Source organism: Neltuma alba, unplaced genomic scaffold, assembly GCF_004799145.2.
Source record: "Neltuma alba isolate B1F8T4 unplaced genomic scaffold, ASM479914v2 tig00003405_pilon, whole genome shotgun sequence".
NCBI lineage: Eukaryota > Viridiplantae > Streptophyta > Magnoliopsida > Fabales > Fabaceae > Neltuma > Neltuma alba.
Window position 1 is genome coordinate 13,451 of NW_021633270.1, and position 20,776 is coordinate 34,226.

The window sequence follows — 20,776 nt, forward strand, 5'->3', positions numbered from 1 at the left end:
ATAGAAATTTTTTTTGTGAATATGACAAATTATAAACATTGATAGATATAATTTCAATTATTTAAATTTAAAATATATTTAAATAAAATTGTTCTCATTTTTATATATTAATTATCTGATTATATACTTTTAATATCAATTTATTAATAAAAGTAAACTCTTACGAATTCACGATTTGAGTTGACGATCCGAGTTTACATCATTATCACGAGTTTGTTTAAACTTGCGAGTTTAATAACCTTGATTATTACAAGACTTATCTTAGAAAAAAATAAATAAATATGATAGACAAAGGATAAGGGTCTTATATTTAAGATTAAAATTAAAGTCAAACGAGTTTTATATTAAAAACTGGAGGTAGTAAAGAATTAAGATATCAACCACACATAATCCAATAAAACAGAATTACTAAAACATAAATATTACCTCCAGACTCCAGTCCTTAATATAAGAGCATATTTGACTTTTATTTTGGTCCTAAATATAAGACCCTAATCCACTATATTTATCCATTTTTTTCAAGTAGTCCTTCTAATAATGGTAGTTCTAGCCAATAAGCTTGATTAGCAGGGATATTTTAGAAAAACAACACCTATTTATCATAAATAACTAATTTAACTTATTTTTTTAATCTACTCAAATTAGTCAACAAACTCTTATATTTAACATCGGATAGTATAATCTAACAAGATAGTTTTTGACATTGTTTTAGGCTTAATAAAGAGGGGGAGAGGGGGAAAATAAAATTTAACTCAGTTAACCAATCCAAAACTCTTAATCAAACCGATTAGGATATCAGTCTACGATTCACTAATTTAACTGCTTAACTCAGGGTTGCGTTTTAATAACATGGATAGAACATTTGTTGTTTCGAGGAAGCTACCTCTTCTTTGTCCTCAAGTCTCTCTTTCCGTCTCCATCAGAAGAATAGTCAAAAGGTTGAATGTTTTACTCTGACCAACACAAAAATTCCACAACTTCACGCGTTACTATAAGTACATTACTTACAATCTCCCTCTTTCAAACCCGTGTGTTTCATCAAAGTCCTTGTCCTCCATTGTCGATCAGAAACCTTCTTCACCAAACGTATCATCGGTGATCATACTACTATGACTGCAACTACCGACCACCAGTGGATGATGCAGTTATACCAGCAAAGTCCTGATGATGATACTTATGATCATCTTCTTCAGGAGGTTTCGGCCATGGAAGGTTTTATCTCTGATGCTAATACCGTCGCCACGACGACGTCGTCTTCTAGCCCTGGTCCCACCAGCCCAAAGGCCATTAACAATGGCTCCAGACCTATACGAAGAAGGTCCAGAGCTTCTAAGAGAACCCCGACCACCCTCCTCACCGCCAACACCACCAACTTTAGGGCACTTGTTCAGCAGTTCACAGGTTGCCCTAGTAGTACGGCCATGTCGTTCGAGGCCTATAAGGGACCTATCACCTTAAATTTCCAACAAGGAAGACGACAAGTCGTTCATCATCAAAATAACAAGTCAAGGACGGTAAAAACGGTGCCGCCTCCGGCGGCCACGGCAGCGCCGTTTGGAAACACGGGTTTGAATAACGAAGGAGGTCGTCATGTTCGTCAGTATCATCAGCAGCAGCAGATTACTGTAGATCAGCAACAATGGCGGCAGCAAAGTGGTGATGATAATTTATTTGATTATAATAACACTGACTTGTTTTCAAGTTTAATTAATAACTCATCGTCCAAGCCTAGCATGGAGATATCTGACGGGATGATCGTGGATCATAACTACAGTTTGAATGACTTGACCATGAATAATAATGCCTTCTTCTCTCATAGTAATGATGTGATTCAGAATGGTAATTACATTATGTGATACTGCAAAGTTAAGTTTTTTTTTTTTTTTGCCCATTAGGGTTTATCTTAATACTTATGTAGATCTGTCGTCTCCTTTTCATTTATGTGAGAATAAGATAGATGGATAGATAGACAGTCCCCTACCGTGTCATCACAAGGAGTAACTCATGGTGTTCATTTTGTTTTTCAATTCAATTTCTTTCTTTGGTTTATTAACTAGTACATGGAAACTATATTATCTTTATTGTATTCCAATCGCATGATATATATATATATATATAATATTTAGAGGAAGCGCTTTTTATTATTATTGTTCTTGCTCTTGATCTTAATTGAACCAGGGATGACTACTCGTTTACATATACATATACATATACATATATATATATATATATATAGAGTAGAGCAAATTCTAAAATAATTTGTTTATGATTTGCGAATGATGTACAATTTTGCAGATATATATGATTATTCGTATGAGATTAAACAATTCGGTCATACTTATTTTTCTCCAAAAAAGGTTTTGTTATTCTAAAAGAAATAAAGCGTAAAGTAAATTACTTTTCCTGTCCTAAATATAAGGCTCATTTGACTGTAAAGTATTATTTTAGCTTTATTAAATTTAAAATGATATTGCGGAAAGCTCCAATTTAAAGCTTCTCACCCTCGAAACTCCCCAAAAGCACATTTGAAATGTGAAAAGTGCTATCCAAAAACAGATCCTATTCCTTCTAAATTAAATTTTAATGGTTTCCCAAAAAAAAATCACCAAATACATAAACTGGGCCGGTGAGGACAAATATGATTTATTTTTCTTATGGTTTCTGCACACGAAAATCAAGCGTTAAAAGTTGAGCAATTGTTCATTAGTTTCAAAAAAAAAGTTGTGAGAAATCGAAACTAAATTAATGCAACATTAATTTCAATTACATTCTAATTATGTTCTTCATCCGTTGATCATGATCCTGCATCTTCAGGTTCTTCTGTATTTTTCAAGTCAAATCGTCACTTACACAGAAAGTGATATCTAATGCAATGAACTGGGTCCGTGATCTAAGCATGAATATAATAGAAGTTAAAGAGTCTTGGTCTTAGACGGTAGCTATATATAAAGTATTATTTCGGCCCAAAAAATATTATTAAAGAATTAAAAATAAGCGGCGAGAGACGTAGCACTCGAAGAATATTGGTATTATGATATATTATACTCTTTTTTTAAAAAAACTTAATTTAATAATTAATACTACGAGGTATTTTGTACAATATAGAAACGCTCAACAGTGAGCGAACTCTACGCAATGACATTTGTTCCTATTAGTAAGTGATTCCTCCTACTAAGTCAAAGGTGGCCTCAAATACTCAAATGGGAACGAGATGATTCAAAGAAGTAGCGGTGGCCTTTGGTCAAAACGACTGAGTTAAGCAAAATTACATCTAAGGACCCTAACTTTTGATTGCTTTGGTCACAAACTTTGAAATTTCATAGCAAAAATTTTTACAAACTCCCCGAGTTTTGCCTGAATTTGCTCACACTTGCCTGAACCTTTGCACACGCTTATTTAGACCTTGCATGAATCTGTCCACTGTACACTTCCCCGACTCTTGCTCAAGCTTATCTAGACCTTGCTTACTATACTTGCCTAGACCTTGCTTACATTTACCTGAGCTCGATATTAGGAACATTGTTATTACAAAATTAAAGTTTAGAAGAAAAAAACATAATTATCATATGCTTGGTTCCATTAGATGTGTGAATAAGTTATTGATATGCACCTGTTGGATTTCACTACAAATAATCATTTTTGTGTTTTATGAGATAAAATTTTTTCCCCCATATTTATCATATGAAGCGTAAAAATAACTTCAAATAAGTTAATTCAAAGTACCACTTAATTTCAACAAGTGCCAACTATAGCCTTTACACGGGGTCTAGATATTATGAGATCTCTTTGGAAAAGAATGGCTACCAAAAAAGACTTTGAATATATAGTTTCAGAATATTCGGACGCATTTGTCCATATACAAGTGAGGCAAGAATTTTTTATTCAAATCATATATTGTTCATTTGTGCCAAACCGTAATCTGAATATTAATTTATAATATTAATATTGTTAACCGTCATAAACTTGATAGTAAATTCTTTAAAATAGTAGTATTATACAATTCTGATCATAAAAATATTATTCCTTTAGTCCTTAATATAGGACTTAATTGTTAAGTTGGCTTTGGTCTTAAATATAAGACTTATTTCTTATATTTATTAATTTTTTCTAAATTATCATTATGGATACTCCCTCAACCACAATCAAGTAGAAGAGGGAGAGGAGACATTAAGAAAGATGATTATGGTGTTTTAAGGAAAAACATGTCATATTTCTTATAATTAACTAATTTATCTAATTTTCTCAATATAATCAAATTAATTAAATAAATCTTATATTAAGCATTGGAGGAGTAATTTATAATATTTTAAAATGGCTTAACTAAAATTTCAGGGGAAAAACGAGCACATAGAAGCGAATTTAGGGCTGCATTTCAGCTGAGTGAGAAACGGGGCAAAGGACCAAGGATTATTGGACAGTGGAGGTAATGGTGGGCTACGTTTGTCTGGGTCTGCATCATCAATATTTTGAATTATCTCTCAAAAGTCAATATCCTTATCTTCTTCGATATTTTATTAGTCATGTTCATCTTGTCTTTTCCTCGGGCTGGGTGTATGAATCTTTAATCCAAATCAGATCGTTCACACCATCACATGAATGTAATTAATTTCAGTTCATTGATGTTCTATTCTTTTATGTGGGTCAACAATTATTACCACGTGCCGTTTATATATTACAATTAAAAACAATATAATACTATAGTAGTGGTTTGCAATTTGCCCTCATAATGATGATGACATCTGAAATATAATTAATTTCTTGCATTAATGTGGTGTCTAGTTTCTTCTATTGTGACTTGCCAGTAACAGTCCAGGATAACTTCATTTTCATGATGTCGATATATATGTTCAGTCATATTGGAGGGTGGGCTACTAGTCCAATTGGCTTGTGAATTTATTTCTTTTCTATTTCACTTGGCAGTGCGTGCTAATGAAACATAATTAGATTTTTGTATATTGATCAGCAAATATCTATTTACCACAGATACATTAGTTATTTACTTCATTTCATTAGCCAATATTGCCACAAAAAAGCACAATAGCTAATAGCTGCTAGCATTGAAGCTTTCACAACCGATCGGGTAAGAGAGCTCCCCAAGTGCCAAAGCTTCGATCGCCAGCAGGGGTCATTAGTGCTAGAGCTTCGGTGGCTAGCTACTAACGAAAGTTTTGATGATGTGGCTTTCTTGAGAAAAAAAGAGGGGCAATATGATAATAATGGAATTTTTTAAAAATTCATTTTAGTACATGCCGACCAATTTGGAATTATTGAAATTGGAGTCACTAACTCGTGGTTTTTAATATTTTCATGATATTTATCAAGGATTTTTCTAATTTGTTGATTGTAATTAATCGTTAAACCAACATACCAAAACCTTGATAATTTTATGAAATCTTCGTTTCCCCCACAAAATATTTAATACGGTAGCCATCCAATAGCCTTCCTCCTTCTTCTCCCTTCTTTGCCCTTTTTTATTATAAACCAATCTTCAGAAGAAGAGAAGAAGAAGGGGAGGAAAACTCATCTTCTCTTCCCCCACTTTCTCGTCTTATCAAGTAAGGCCTCGTTTGGATTGCCGTTGCAGATGATAAATATACACGGAGAAGTATGAAACTGAGGTTTATGGCTTATTGTGGCTCAGAAGATTGTTTGGATTGGGCTTTTTTTCTAACTGACTTATAGAAAAAAGTAACTTTTCTAACTGACTTATCCAACGTAATTTAGATCAACTTTTCTAACTGATTTATGGGAAAATTGTGCAAATCTTATAATCTAATTAGTTATGTGACTTCATTTACTTTGATTAGAGACTAAATAAATTTAAAATTATATTCATGTTTGTCTATTATGTATATTTAATTAATTATCTATAATGTGTTTTCAAATTTTTCTCCGTAACAAATATTTTTATTTTATAATTACACAAATAAACTATTTATATTTTATCATAATAATTTTACATATTTTTTTAAACTATTATCACATTAAAAACATAAAATTTTAAATATCACTATTCAATAAAGTCCATATCCTTTTCAGTCATTTTACAACTAAACTAACTTTTCTATTAATCATCCAAACAATTTTTTAACTTTTTTAACTGACTTTTTATAAGCATATATCCAAACATAAATCACATTACATTAACTAACTTTAACTTCAACTTTAGTTACAAAAGTTAGTTGGACTAAAAGTTAATTTTGCCCAACGTCAATCTAAACATACCCCAATTTGTTTTGGTAATATCAAGTAATTTTCGTTTCACTTTCAAATAACACAACACATTTGTATACAAGTGTTTTGTTCAATTTATTTTAGATAATTTTGCATTACAAAAATAAAAATACGTGGAAGAAGTTTTGTCTTGTAAGTCACAAAAACACATATTTTAAGTGTTCTTAAACCACATAGATATTTGTTCTCTCAAAGTTATATACTAGCCCATCATAGGCTTGGGCTTAAATGGGTCGGTCCGTTTAAATCCGAGTTTCAAAAATGAACCATTTTTTTTTACATATTTTATCAAAATAATAAAAATAAAACAATAAAATTACTAATAAAAGGTATAAATATAAATAAAATTGAGTCACAAACATAAATATCATGATGTCTAAACATATCTCACAGTGTAATAGAGTTTATTAAATAAACAAACTAAATAGAGGACAGACATAAACAACTAAATAAGCACCAAGTTCAGTAAATAATTATAATACGGATAATCTGGTTTAATTATAAATAATTAACAAAAAAGTTTAACTAACAAATATAGTATACATAAAGAATAATCATTTGTCTTACCGACAAAAAAGAAAAGAGTCCATCATCCTTAGCTCTAATTTTGTTTCTAACTATAAAAATGATATCGATCTTTATTTTAATTCAAAAGATTTTTTGATTAATCCTATTCCAAGTATAAAAAATATGGGAGAATGACAAATAAAGACTGTAAAAATTACATATACAATATTTTAACGGGTTTTGACAACTTATAATAACAATACATTTTTGTGAATATACATAGTTTTCAATTATGCAATGTTCACGTTTTTTGGTTATTTTCCCACAATCATAGTGATTCTTTTTTTTTTTTGTGAATGCTATTTGTGTGAGCAGCTGGGATAAGTAAAATTAAGAATATGCTATATCTAAAATGTTATGGTTTCCTTTTTTAAGTTAAGAAAAAAAAATTAGAAATTTTAAAAAAAGTTTAACGGGGTTAAATGAGCAGGCCCATTTATTTTTGGGTTTCGCAGGACTAATCTTTTTAAACCCGACTTCTCTTTCAAGGCTTTAAAATACAAGCCCGACCCTTGACTTAAACGAACTTAAACAGGCCGGCTCGATAGGTTCGACTCATTTTCTCAGCTCTATTCTTAAATTGATCTTTCTCAATTTACATATATGCATATTTTTCTCCCAATATGTTCTCATGAATATGCATTAGAGCTCCACGCAAATTCAGCAGTCGTGCGCATAGATCAAGATAGCTTAGCCAGTTATCACAATGGCTTGAATATATTTGATCCAATATAGTCTTTGAGTTGCACTTTTTGACTTGAAAACCCTTATTTTACACAAACTTTCATGTCTTAAGATTTGAATATGATTATTTTAACAATATCCAATCATGTAAGCTAAGCATTGCTTATTATTTGCTGGAAGTAGAGGGCTAGAGGCAATATCTCAACAATTTTACCAACTTCATTTTCATCACTTGGAGCTGGAGCCATGTGTTTTGTTGCTTATTTTTTACTAGGTATAAGAATTCTTCAAGGTAATCTTATCTGAGGCATTATAAGATATTAAATGTGAGTATCTCTCACAACAAGAATTTAAATTTTGGTTTACCACATCACGAGAAACTAGTCTCTTTCACTAAATTTAACTTCTATTAGTTGTGTCTTGGTGCTTAGAAAATTGAGAAAAACAAGAAAGAGTAAAAAAAAAAGAAGAAGAAGAGAAAATGGGCTTACGAGCTAGTTTGATCCCAAGCCCTGCCAACCCAAAATCCCATTGAGCCCAAGATCTACAATTTTCGAGGCCTAAGTAATGACAAAAAGATGGGTAGAATAGGCTATCTTGACAAGTTGGACTTATATTTTCTACAGCTACATGCTGAGTCCCAACCTAGTTGCATGTAACACCCGTCATGTATAGTTACCATATAACGCGTGCGAACCACATAAGGCTTTAGGAATTTCAAATATATCACATTCTCTAACATTTTGAAAATATAAAGTCTAGATAACTTCCAGTAATAAATTATTTTCCTAGAGTCATAATCTAAATTAAACCGCATGTACTTGAAAATAGAACTAAAAGACAAGTCTTAGAGTCGTGAAAAAAATCAAATGTAGGTGAAGCCATCATGTGTCCCATAAGAGGAGCATTAAAGAGCCTTTGTAAGCTTACTTTTATGGTGGCTCTCCTTGCTTCTTACTTGATCTTTCACTTGAAAAATGTTTTAAAAAAATAATACAAGAAATCATAATCTAGGCACACAAACAGTTTATATTATCATCATTTGGTGTCATTAGTATGGAATATCATATTATAATTCATAATAGTTACATGCATAACATGTTAGTATGCAATATATGCAATTTTCTTCATCGCTTTGTCTAGACTTCTACCACTAACTGCAATCATATACTTATCTATGATCTAGCCTATACATTAAATGGATCAAAGCTCTGCATTCAATATATACCCAACCAAAGGTGTAAATAGAGTCAAAGTGCAAACTAAGTTCTCTCCTCAAAGGACAAAGTCATGAGGATTCTCTTTATTAACTTGGTCAAATAAATATTGATAAACAAAGTCCTTCAAGAGGCTAATTACTGTGTGGGCAAAGTGGAGGCAAACCGCATGATCACTATATCATATGCAAGTATATTATGGTCACTAACTACATAAAGTGTGATTTGTACTTTGGTTTATTGAGTTGTGATCCTTTTGGTTATTTGATTTGATTTAGTTTTGCAGATTAATTTGCACACGATTTCACTCTTCAATTTATTCGTACTTATTATTTAAATTAAAAATTTTACGAGATTTTTTTTTAAATGTCAAAATAGATGAAAAATTGAAAGTTCATAAAATGACATAAAAGCTAGTGAGTTGGCCCTGTGCTCTTATATCGAAGGGTTAAGTTTAAGAAACAAGGCTTTAAGGTAGGTGGTTTTTAAGGCTTCACCCTTTCAAGTTTAAACCGATCAAGACCAACCTACATTAATATATTTATTTGTATAAAATAAATTATTATTTTTACAAAATTATTCAAGTTATATAATACATTAATGAAATATTTTTAAATCAAGTCTAAGAGGCTTGTTCAAGGGGCTTTTTTTTTTCTTTTAAAGGAAAAGACAGAAAAATGCAATATTAACTTCATAATGCCCGAAACATCTGCTCAATTTAAGAAATCTCATTTTGGTCTCAAAAGACCAAATTATGATTATCATGTTAAATGAAAAGACCAAATTATCCTTCAATTTATTTATTGTTTTTAAAATACCAAATCCCCCATTGGTTGGTCGATCACCGAAGCTCTGGTGGTGGCAGTCACCGGAACTCCAGCGACCGACCGACAATTGTTCATCAGAGCTCCGTCAGTCGGAAAATTTTTTTTTGAAAATCTTCACAACTTCAATATAACAGTTAACAACTTTTGTAATGCTTTTAACAACTTCAATATAGCAGTTAACAACAGGTTTTCTAGGAAATTCAATAAGGTCCGGCAGCTGGAAAATTTTTTTTTGAAAATTTTCACAATTTTAGTATAATGGTTAACAACTTTTGTGACGCTATTAACAACTTCAGTATAGTAGTTAACAACAGGTTTTCTAGGAAATTCAACAAGCTTCTACGGCTGGAAATTTTTTTTTTTTAATTTTCACAACTTCAGTATAACGGTTAATAACTTTTGTGACGTTATTAACAACTTTAATATAGAAATTAACAACAGGTTTATTAGAAAATTCAACAAGCTTCGGTAGCCGGAAACAAATTTTTTTGAAAAATTTTACAACTTCAATATAACAGTTAACAACTTTTGTAACGTTATTAACAACTTCAATATAGCAGTTAACAATAGGTTTTTTGGGAAATTCAACAATTAGTCATCGGAGCTTTGATAGCCAGAAACAATTTTTTTAAGAATTTTTACAACATCAGTATAACGGTTAACAACTTTTGTAACGCTATTAACAACAGGTTTTTAGAGAAATTGAAAAAATAACATTTTTACAACTTCAATAATGCTATTAACAAGTTCCGTAACTCTATTAACAATTTCGATGTAGCATTTAACAACATGTTTTTTTAAAAATTCAAAAAAATGGCATTTTTATAACTTTAGCAACTACTTTTTTTTTGAAAATTTTTACAACTTCAGTATAATAGTTAACAACTTTTGTAATGTTATTAATAATTTCAGTATAGCAGTTAACAACAAGTTTTCTGAAAAAATTCAAAAAGTAACATTTTTACAACTTCAGTAATGTTGTTAACAAGTTCTGTAATTTTATTAACAACTTTGGTGTATCATTTAACAACAAGTTTTGTTAAAAATTCAAAAAAATGGTATTTTTATAACTTTAACAACTATTTTTTTGGAAAATTTTTACAACTTCAGTATAACAGTTAACAACTTTTATAACTCTATTAACAACTCCAGTATAGTGGTTAACAACAGGTTTTTCGGTAAATTCAAAAAGTAGTATTTTTACAACTTTAATAATGCCGTTAACAAACTCAAAAACATGTTGTTAATCGCTATACTGAAGTTGTTAATAGCGTTACAAAAGTTGTTAACTGTTATACTGATGTTGTAAAAATTTTCCAAAAAATTGTTTTTGGCCTCCAGAGCTTTGGCGATCAATTGTTGAATTTCCCAAAAAACCTGTTGTTAACTGCTATACTGAAATTGTTAATAGCATAACAAAAGTTGTTAACTGTTATACTGAAGTTGTAAAAATTTTCAAAAAAATTGTTTTTGGCCACTGGAGCTTGTTGAATTTCCCAGAAAACCTGTTGTTAACTGCTATACTGAAATTGTTAATAGCATTACAAAAATTGTTAGCTGTTATACTGAAATTGTAAAAATTTTCAAAAAAATTTTTTTCGGCCGTCGGAACTTGTTGAATTTTCCAGAAAACCTGTTGTTAACTGCTATACTGAAATTGTTAATAGCATCACAAAAGTTATTAACTATTATACTGAAATTGTAAAAATTTTCAAAAAATTTTTTTCCAGCCATTGGAGCTTATTGAATTTCCCAAAAAATCTTTTGTTAACTGCTATATTGAAGTTGTTAATAGTATCACAAAAGTTATTAACCGTTATACTGAAATTGTAAAAATTTTCAAAAAAAATTTTTCCGACTGCCGGAGCTTGTTGAATTTCCCAGAAAACCTGTTGTTAACTACTATACTGAAGTTGTTAATAGCATTACAAAAGTTGTTAACCGTTATATTGAAGTTGTGAAAATTTTCAAAATTTTTTTTTTCAACCGATAGAGTTCTGGTGACCAGTTGTCAGTCGGTCACCGGAGCTCCAGTGATTGTTGCTACCGGAGCTCTGGTGACCGACTAGCCAGTGGGGGTTTTAGTATTTTAAAAACAATAAATAAAATAAAGAGTAATTTGGTCTTTTTATTTAACATGATAATCCAAATTTGGTCTCTTGAGACCAAAATAGAATTTCTTAAATTCAGCAGATGTTTTGGGTATTATGAAGTTAATATGTCATTTTTTTGTCTTCTTTTACCCAAGACCTCATTTGGTTAGCTCATCTTTTGTTTTTCTGTTTTTTTCTCCCCTCGAGTTTTCAATCATACGTGATATGTATTTTTTTCACTTAACGTGAATTTATAATTAAATATTAATATTTTAAAAATAGGACATATGATTTTTTGTAATTAGAGAACTTAATATAATAAATATAAAATTTGTGACATAATTTTTTGAACAAAGTACTCATTTAGTTCTAAATATAAGACCGACTTTATAATATAACTAGTTCTAAATATAAGACTCATTTTATTATGTAACTAGTTGGAGGAATAGTGTATAATTATCAAATTGCTGGTCAAAAGAAAAATTATCAAATTAAGATTTATTCATAACTTCTCTTTATCTTTTATTTTCGTCCCGTGAAATTTATGGAAATAAAAATACTATCTCGTCTCGCGGAACCATTTTTCTTAATTAGGCGACGAGCAAACATTCCACGCTGTGGGAAGCCGTCGACCGTTTTCAGCCCTGCGTGGTTGTTCTCCGGCGAGTATTTAAGAAGGATCAAACCCTAGGGTTTTGTCTACTCTCAAAATCCGGTGAGATTGATTTGTTCAATCTGGCTTTGTATCTAGATTTGAATTTGTTCCCCGCGTCATCTGTTCCCTGCATGGTTGTCCACCCTGTGCCGCTTGCCGTTGCACCGTTTCTTGCTTTGTTTGAAAATTTTCATTGTAAGTTGGCTTGAATCTGGTCGGGTAATCGTTTGAATGGCGACGCTTTTGAATAAATATTGAGTTTATTTTTTATTTTTAAACTTTGATTACTACTTTTTTCTTCAATGGTTTGTAATCGGCCATTGAACTTCTGCCCTCTTCGTTTTGATTACTAGCGACTTATATGCCTTGGATTGCTGTGTTGTGCAATGTTGGATTTAAGTTGTATCGGCATTCTGTTTATTAACATCTTTCCATTATCATCAATTTAGAAAATTCTCAAAGGTATTTGTGATGCATGATCTGGTGAATGACATGGCTCGAGTTGTGTCTGGCAATTTAGAAGCTTGAGTTCACATTGTCATTCTTCGGTGGCTTGGAGGAGCTGCCTGAATCAGTTGGCTTACTAAGGCATCTTCATCAAAGTATCTGGAAGGCTGGAACAAAAATTAAAAGGGTATAATATCTATTCATATTTCAAAGATTTCAGTGGGGGCATAATATAGTTCCGACTATGTTTTATAAAGAGACAGGTCTATGTAAGTCCTACTGAAATATATAAGAACTTTCGGAAAGCCTTACCCCAGAAGCTGGCCCATGAGGTTTTTGGTTTTTCAGGTTGGACAACTGAAGGCTTATGCGAATCCCACACGATAATTCTACATTGTCGATGTGGGACTTAAATCATATGTGCCTTGTAGGCTCCTTCACTCTAGATGGCTTGCTCGCCAACCACAATGCTCCTAGGTGGCATTTGAGGTCTTCGCAGCTTACACATTCATCTTGATGTAGCTCTAGCTCTCTAGGGTAGCCCTTTTCTGGCATTGAAGGAATTGGGTCAAGTTTAGACACCACTGGTAGGAACTTTTGGTAGAGATATATACCCAAAAAGCTGGCGCAGAGGCTGGGGAGCCAAAAGAGCCCAATAAAACCTACATCGGATTGGCGACGTGGGATTCAAGTCATGCCTCGTAATAAATCCTAAAATTTTTTACTTGAACAAATTAATTGTTAATGATATCATTGTCAATGGCACAATAAACTATTAAATAGAATCCTTAGCATGCAGAAAATAGGCTTTTGTTATCGCGACTGTGCTTTAATGAATTTTAAGATCAAGGTAGACTAAAATCATGTATTCTTATTTATTTTATATATGGATGGATTTTCTTGTGCTTTCTTCTATATTCTTCTAATGGGTTGCACTATGTAAAATTTGTCGAGTCAGTTACCTTCTATATTTTGGTCCATAAAGCTACAATTAAACTTGTGAAGAATTGAACTGTAATTGTACGAGTGCTGACGTCATTTTTCTTTGAATTGTTGATTGTAAAAGTGGTATGCCCTGGGCATGAGGTCGCCATTTGGGTTAATGAGCAATTGCATAAAATATTGGTAGAATTCTTTTAGTAAGTTATTATCACCCTGATTCTTCTTAATGTGTAAATTTTCAAATCATCAATCATACACTAGAACACCCTCATTGACAATCCTTTACTTCAATAGCATCTAGGGTTTCTCGAACAATGCGATATCGCACACCTGATAAATCTTTAAACCTCTATGAGATCTAATTCCCGGTTGTTCCTCAATAGCTCAGCAGTCAACTGTTAGCTAAGAATTATATATGTTGACCCATATTCATTTTAATGAATTTACTTGATAGTTATACAAATTAATCATGTAACAAGAACCAGATTTGAACTGGTGACATGAGGATATTCAGTTTTCTACTCTACCATCTGAGCTATCCCGATCATTCATTAAATTACTTTAAATTTTGGCTGATTTGCTGCCTGCCATATATGGCAAACTTAATCCATTTAATGTCTCTTATTTCGAAGTCCTCATAAACCTGCACATCCTGCGACTGAAACAGAAACATTTTATTGCCAATTTCATCTTATTTACTTGATCTGAAACCTCAACTGTATTCTTTGCAACACATGAATTTCACAGCAGTCAACACTCCATCTTAAAATACTTCAGTCATCTACCCCTTTTCATTCTGCAAAGTTTAAGTGAATTGCAGGCAATGCATTTGTCTCTTGTCTATTATTATATCGCATAACACCCACCTATCTCCTGTGGTGCATGGGCCACTTTGTTGCTTGTGTCTCTTTTCTGTCTGTTTCAGTTAGCATAAGGTCAGTGGCCAATTACATGTAATTAATCATTGAAACCTATTTTCTCAGGCAAAAAAAAAAAACCAAAGAAAAACAAAAAACAAAAAGGGGGGAGAGAGAGAGAAAGCAACATCTTCTCTTCTACAGTTAATCACAACCTACCAATGAAATCCTTTGTTAGGAAGAGAGAGTCAAACAAAATATGGTAACTGTTTGCTGGATTTTTTCTCCCCTGATGATGTTTGTGTAATTGATTGTTGCCCTCAGTTCCTTGAAAGAGCGCAATTTCAAACGTATTATTGATTGATCATTGGCTACAAAGTTTGATTAAAAAACCTTCTAACTGTAGAATTGATAACAATATTGGGCACATATAAATTCCCCCTTTTTTATTCCCAATTTAAACTGTTAAATTTGTTGGTGTATTTTAATTGCTTTACAATTTTTTTTTTTTTTTTGGTTGACCCAGTTGTCGGATAGCGCTTCATTGGGATGGTTCATGGTCTTCACAGCAGCCTTTATGCATGAAGATGGCCCTTTTTCTTTCTCCAGGAAGAGGCTGAGAGTATCAGATTTTGGATATCAAGATCTACATCCACACGCATATGCAGGATGTTCCAGTGATGCGCCATTATCTTCGCATCTGGATGTAGAAAGGTCCTTATTTTTACTATTGTTACATAAATTGCTTATTCTTCATCTTCCAAGCCTGTAAACTTTTCTTTCTTTCTTTCCCCCTATGGGGAAACTAACGGGCCTATGCCTAAGTATTGGGCCTTTTTCTTCCCCTTTACCTTTTGAATCTAATGGTTTGGTTGGTTTCACGTTGGAAGCCATCAAAATGTCCTTGGAGTGCTTCCACTAAATTGTGGTTTTGGTGGTTTGCAGCATGAAACCAAACATGCACTAAAACCCCAATAAGGTGGTTACATTTGACGACCTAATTATTAATGCCCAAAATTATAGATTGTTTCAAGTGTTTTTGAACTCACCACAGTTCAGCCTTAGATAATGACAAACTTTTCCTGGTTGTCAGCATATTGATTTACCTCTGCCCGAGCATGAACAAGCATGACATTTCTTGGTCCATTTTCTAGAATTTTAATATATGTGTGAAAGCTGAAATATTGGATACCCTGCTTCTCATTACCCTTCAAGGCAAAAGCCCCTGTTAAATGGGATATTTGAAGGCCATACTAGTAGGACCAATTTCTTAGATATTTTAAAGCCTCTTAGAACACCTTGCAGTTAGGCTTTGAATGTGGACAACTTTTTTCTGGGTGAATGTGTTGATTGCAAATTGTTCTGATAGCCGATTACTGGGGTTCTAATGGCTTTACTATGCTCATGGTTACAGTTTTAATATAGCCTCTATCTTTTCTTGTGTAGTTTCCATTCAGTTGACAGCTCCTATGTTATCTGCTATCTATTTGTCATGCTCTGAAAGTATCAAAGCATGACTAATGGCTTCTTTCTGAAATTATGCATTGCTTACGTTTCTAACATCCTCATGGGGCAGCTTAGATCAAGTCTGCGAAAAGTGAATAATGACATGTGATGTCCCATTTAGAGATCATAGAGTCTATTGAGATTTATTTCTGGGGTTATGTTCTTTTTCTAGGCCTTTGGCATCTCAAGTTGGCTGTTCAGTCTTGATTAGAGATGAGATGTACTTGAGGAGGATGTATCCCCTTTTCAGGGGCTTTCACTTCTTTATTCTCTTTATTTCGATTTGTCACTACCCATGGCTGCATAATGTTTCTATTTTACTCTACTTTGATCCCTTCTTGGACCTTCCAGTTTTTCAATGATGGGTATAAACTATAATATTGTTTGCTCCTACTTGGTTTTATTTGTCTTTCTGCTTAACTAGAAGAATTTGTCCTTTAAGGCTCTCACACAGTGCATGTTGGTGAATTTTTTTAAAATTTATTCTTCCTTTTTTTTTTTTTTAACAAAATTATTCCTTTTCTATTGCTTACAACTTTTTCCCTCTTTTGCAGGGCTATTGGTGATATACCATCTTGTTGCAGTCTTGATGATAGATTTGATTCAGATTCTGGATTGGATATGAGCTGCCAGTCAAATATTAAAAGCGTTGATGATCCTGTATGCTTTACAACAGGAAATATTTCATTTCAGGATCAGAGTCATCCTGGCTATATGCAGCCTGCTTTTGTTAGTGGTTGGATGTATGTCAACGAAAATGGACAAATGTGTGGTCCCTATATTCAGGAGCAACTATATGAAGGATTAACTACTGGTTTCTTGCCAGTTGAGCTTCCTGTGTATCCTGTGATTAATGGCACATTAATGAACCCTGTACCATTGAACTACTTCAAGCAGTTTCCTGACCATGTTTCCACAGGGTTCTTATATCTGAGCACAAGTCGCTCAGTTCTAACCACGCCTACAGGTTGCTCCACATCATCTGGCAAGGATATGACATCATATAGACAAGGATCCTTTGAGCACGCTCCTTCTGTAGCTGTCAACCTTGATTCACAGTTAGTTTCTCTGTCACATTTCAGCTACACCAGTAAGGAAATCTTAACACCGATCTCAAAGGTACCCAATTGCATAAATCTTGTCTGAGGGTGGTGTAACTTTTGCTTAATGTTAAGCTATACAGTGTCATTATGGTAGTCATTTTACCATATTTATTTGCCTTTCTGACCTGTGTTTTTCACATCTTATTCTAGTTACATGAAGAATGCTGTTGGCTTTATGAGGATGAAAAGGGAATGAAGCATGGACCACATTCCATTTTGGAATTAATATCCTGGCATCATTATGGCCATCTCCGAGATTCATCGGTGGTAAGATATAAATTGGGGTTTTGTAAACTAATATTTAGTCTGCATCCTGCTGCTGATGAGATGCCATTTATGGCTCTCTCTGATGCACTGAATTTTCATTTTTTAAAATTTTATTTTCATCTCATTACCTTTTAAATATCTGGATGCTGGCCATAGATCGGAAATAACTTGTTGCTTGTTTTTTCAAAGGCAAAAACTTTGGATTCTTGATTTGGTCCACTTTTTGATTGAGTGCTGGAATATTGTTTCCCTGTTAGTTATCCACCAATTGCTGAAGAGACTGTCAGAAACCAGATTAAAATTTCTTACCGGTGGAGAAATAACCTGACAAGATAACTCGTTGTCATTATTTTAAATAATTCCTTTTTGGTATTTTTCTAATTGACTCTCTAATAGATCCATTTAAAATTGCATTTGATTAAACGTTTTCTTAAAGGACTCTAATGAAACCAACATATTTTTTAGGGCATAATCTAGATGTTAGAAAAGAATGTATGAAGTTTTCAAACCTCCAGTCTTTGTAACATTTAGCTTTAGAAGGACTAGGATAGAATTTATTCTCCATTTGATGTAAATCTATTGTCTGTTCGCTAGCATCTTGTTGCAATACTAATCTGGAAATTAAAATAAAAAGCATTAACTAAATTAACCCTTCTAATAATTCATTAGTTCATTTTAAATCAATATTGATGAATATCACTTTATATCCTTAGCTTACCATTGTTTGGTAGTAGTGTCCTTGTACCTAACTGTTGCTTGTGAATTATGTTAATTTACAGATTCATCATACTGAAAGTAAGTGTAGCCCCTTTGTCCTTTTGTCTGCTATAAATGCATGGAAAACAGGAAAGCTTGAAAATATCTGTAGATCAGATTCCAAAAGTGACAGGGCTTGTAGTGATATCAGAAGCTTCATCTGTGAAATATCTGAGGAAATTTGTTCTCAGCTACATTCAGGAGTGATGAAAACTGCCCGCAGGGTGGTGTTGGATGAGATTATCAGTAACAACATTGCAGAATTTGTTACTGAAAAGAAATCTCGGAGGCATAAGCATGACTCAGTTGATCAGCCTTCTGGGACTAGCTTGTTAGACTGCAGAATGGTGATGCCTTTTTACTCTATAATTGATAGTGTAGAGGTTTTTCAACAGTGTAGTAGTTTAATAAGTTATGTCTTCTTTTCAACAGACTGAGGCTGCTGTGGAGATGAGAAAAGGCACGGTTCTTACAAGCGAGCCAGCATCTTCCCAAATGCTTGATGATCAGTCTTGTGAAGTTTCCAGAGTGTCTCCAACAAGCACTAAATCAGTTGGAAGCATTGAAAATTTTTGGTGTTCATATGCTGTTGTTCGTAAAGTGCTTTGTGATTATTGCATGCAAGTCATGTGGAATGCTGTGGTTTATGACTCTATGGCAGGGTACATACATAAGTGGAGAAAGAGACAACGTTGGTCTACTTGTAGTAAGCCTCGACCATCTATTTATGGATATAAAGATTATGGTGGAATGATCACATCAGAAGAAGCTGTAAGTAGCATGCATACTTGATTTTTTGGCTTTAGTTGTATCTGTTGTTATCTTAACAATCATTTACAGTTGCTTCCCAGGCCAGTTTCCTCTGAACATGTTGCTGTTTGGCATCCTCATGGTGGAGTGGTGGCACTGGAGAGAGACTATCGTAGTCAATCGTCTTCTATTGTCTTGAAAGATGGTAATATTCCAGAAAATGGAAGGGTGTCATTTTCTGGCTGTGATCGTATAGATTTGATATGCATTCTTGAAAGTGTGGAGAATGAGCTTCACTCGATATCAGAGGCATCTTTAACTGAATACATTAAAAGTTTAGTTGACAAGGAAGTGGAAAGATTATTTAAATGTTCTGAAGAAGACAACTTGAACAAGGTAACTTTACTAGAAGTGTTAATGTTATGCTTTTTGTTTAAATTGTGTTTTGTTGAAGAATCCCTTTCAATGTTTTAGGATGCTGTTACTGATGACATTTTTGAAGAGATATCTTGTGACAAAACATCTGAAGAGCGGATTTTATCTGACAATAAGGTTGCTATGAAAGGAGATCGTCTTCAAGATACCATATCTGGAAACCGTATGTCTACTTTATTCTCAAGTGCATTTCAGGAGTTGCATGCCAATGTAGGTGATGTGGTTAATGAAAAGGAGATTGGCGACATATCACCTCCTGGATGTGAAAAGAATTTAAAAACTATTATCCCACAATACAATTATAAGTATCGACCTTCAAGATCAGTTGAAAGTGTACCTAAGATAACAAAATATGTTACAACAGCCCTATGCCGACAGAAATTGCATTCTGAGGTTCTTGAAGAGTGGAAATCTTTGTTTCTTGATGCTGCATTTGATCAACTTTTTGCATCATTCTGCACTACAAAGAAGATCAGCCAGCCTGATGGTTACAAGGTGAGCATTGGGTCATTTGATATTCTCAGGAACGTAAATATTGACCCTCACCTTGTTTGCTACCTCTCTGTGCCTCTAATTTTCTTCCAATGTCTTTTAATCACAATTCATATTTTTTAGTTGTTTGTTTTTTTCTCCTTCTAGGAAGGGAAAATACTGAAGTCATCTGGGGAACATTTGAACAATCCAACTCTGGGAAGAATGAAGAAAATACCCAAAAATTCTTCATCAGAAAATTCTCGGATGGTTGGGAAATATACATATCATCGAAAGAAGCTGCCACAGAAAGAGCGACATTCTTCTCAACACATAACTGCGCCAGTCAAAAAACAAGTTGATAAGAAGAAGAAATGTTTTTCTGGGGATTTGGATGATTCTGCCAAAGTTGGAATATCTCCTGATAAAACTGTGCAGACCAAGCTGATAAAAGGGAAGAAGGATAAACAGGCTAATGGAAAGTCTCTTGCTGCTGGTGCTAAAAGGCACTTGCAGAGTAAGAAGTTGTCTATAAATAATGCAACTAGTAAAAAATTAGTGAAGCATTCACAGGCAGTCCAAGGTATGTGATTTTTTTGCGTTGCAGTTGTTGACCCTTTTTTGGTAAATCATTTTTAAAGAATAACATGTCCCAACACCCCCCCCCCCCAAAAAAAAAAAATCTAGATGATGTAAAGAATGATGAGAAAAGTAATGGAGAGAAGATTTTAGCTGTTGTGGAAAATAGCGTTGGCAAGAAAAAAGCAGTTGATAGCAGTGGTCGTGATGGTGCCATTCATGGAAAGTCCACTCGTCATTGCTCCAGGGGAGCTCTTAATGGTAGCTTTTCTATTAATAGTCTTGCCCTTGTTGAATTCATATATGCTTATCGCCTTCCTGTTTGTTTAAACTAATCTGCCTAGGGTCATTTTTTTTTTAAAAAAAAAAGTTCAAGCTAGATTTTT

At 33.2% G+C, this 20,776-nt stretch overlaps 1 protein-coding gene and 1 long non-coding RNA gene across 5 annotated transcripts in view; both read left to right on the forward strand.

Annotated features, from left to right (window-relative positions):
* Positions 1–20,776, forward strand: part of LOC114741469 (uncharacterized) — a 27,953-nt gene continuing 7,177 nt past the window's right edge. Inside the window, exons 1-2 of the long non-coding RNA XR_003739775.1 lie at positions 1–15; positions 3,088–3,094. This is a non-coding gene — a long non-coding RNA (uncharacterized LOC114741469). The remainder of the gene's footprint in view (positions 16–3,087; positions 3,095–20,776) is intronic.
* LOC114741467 (histone-lysine N-methyltransferase ATXR7) overlaps positions 12,232–20,776 on the forward strand; it is a 15,886-nt gene continuing 7,341 nt past the window's right edge. For 2 of the 4 annotated variants that reach the window (XM_028929746.1, XM_028929748.1), the window contains exons 1-10: positions 12,744–12,911; positions 15,050–15,237; positions 16,584–17,148; positions 17,283–17,399; positions 18,179–18,502; positions 18,588–18,926; positions 18,996–19,301; positions 19,380–19,835; positions 19,980–20,394; positions 20,499–20,651. In XM_028929746.1, coding sequence (XP_028785579.1) covers positions 15,080–15,237; positions 16,584–17,148; positions 17,283–17,399; positions 18,179–18,502; positions 18,588–18,926; positions 18,996–19,301; positions 19,380–19,835; positions 19,980–20,394; positions 20,499–20,651 — 2,833 coding nt within the window. In that variant the 5' untranslated portion in view covers positions 12,744–12,911; positions 15,050–15,079. Of the gene's footprint in view, positions 12,338–12,726; positions 12,912–15,049; positions 15,238–16,583; positions 17,149–17,282; positions 17,400–18,178; positions 18,503–18,587; positions 18,927–18,995; positions 19,302–19,379; positions 19,836–19,979; positions 20,395–20,498; positions 20,652–20,776 lie in introns of those variants that run through there. The other 2 variants (XM_028929749.1, XM_028929747.1) reach the window with 2 other exon arrangements.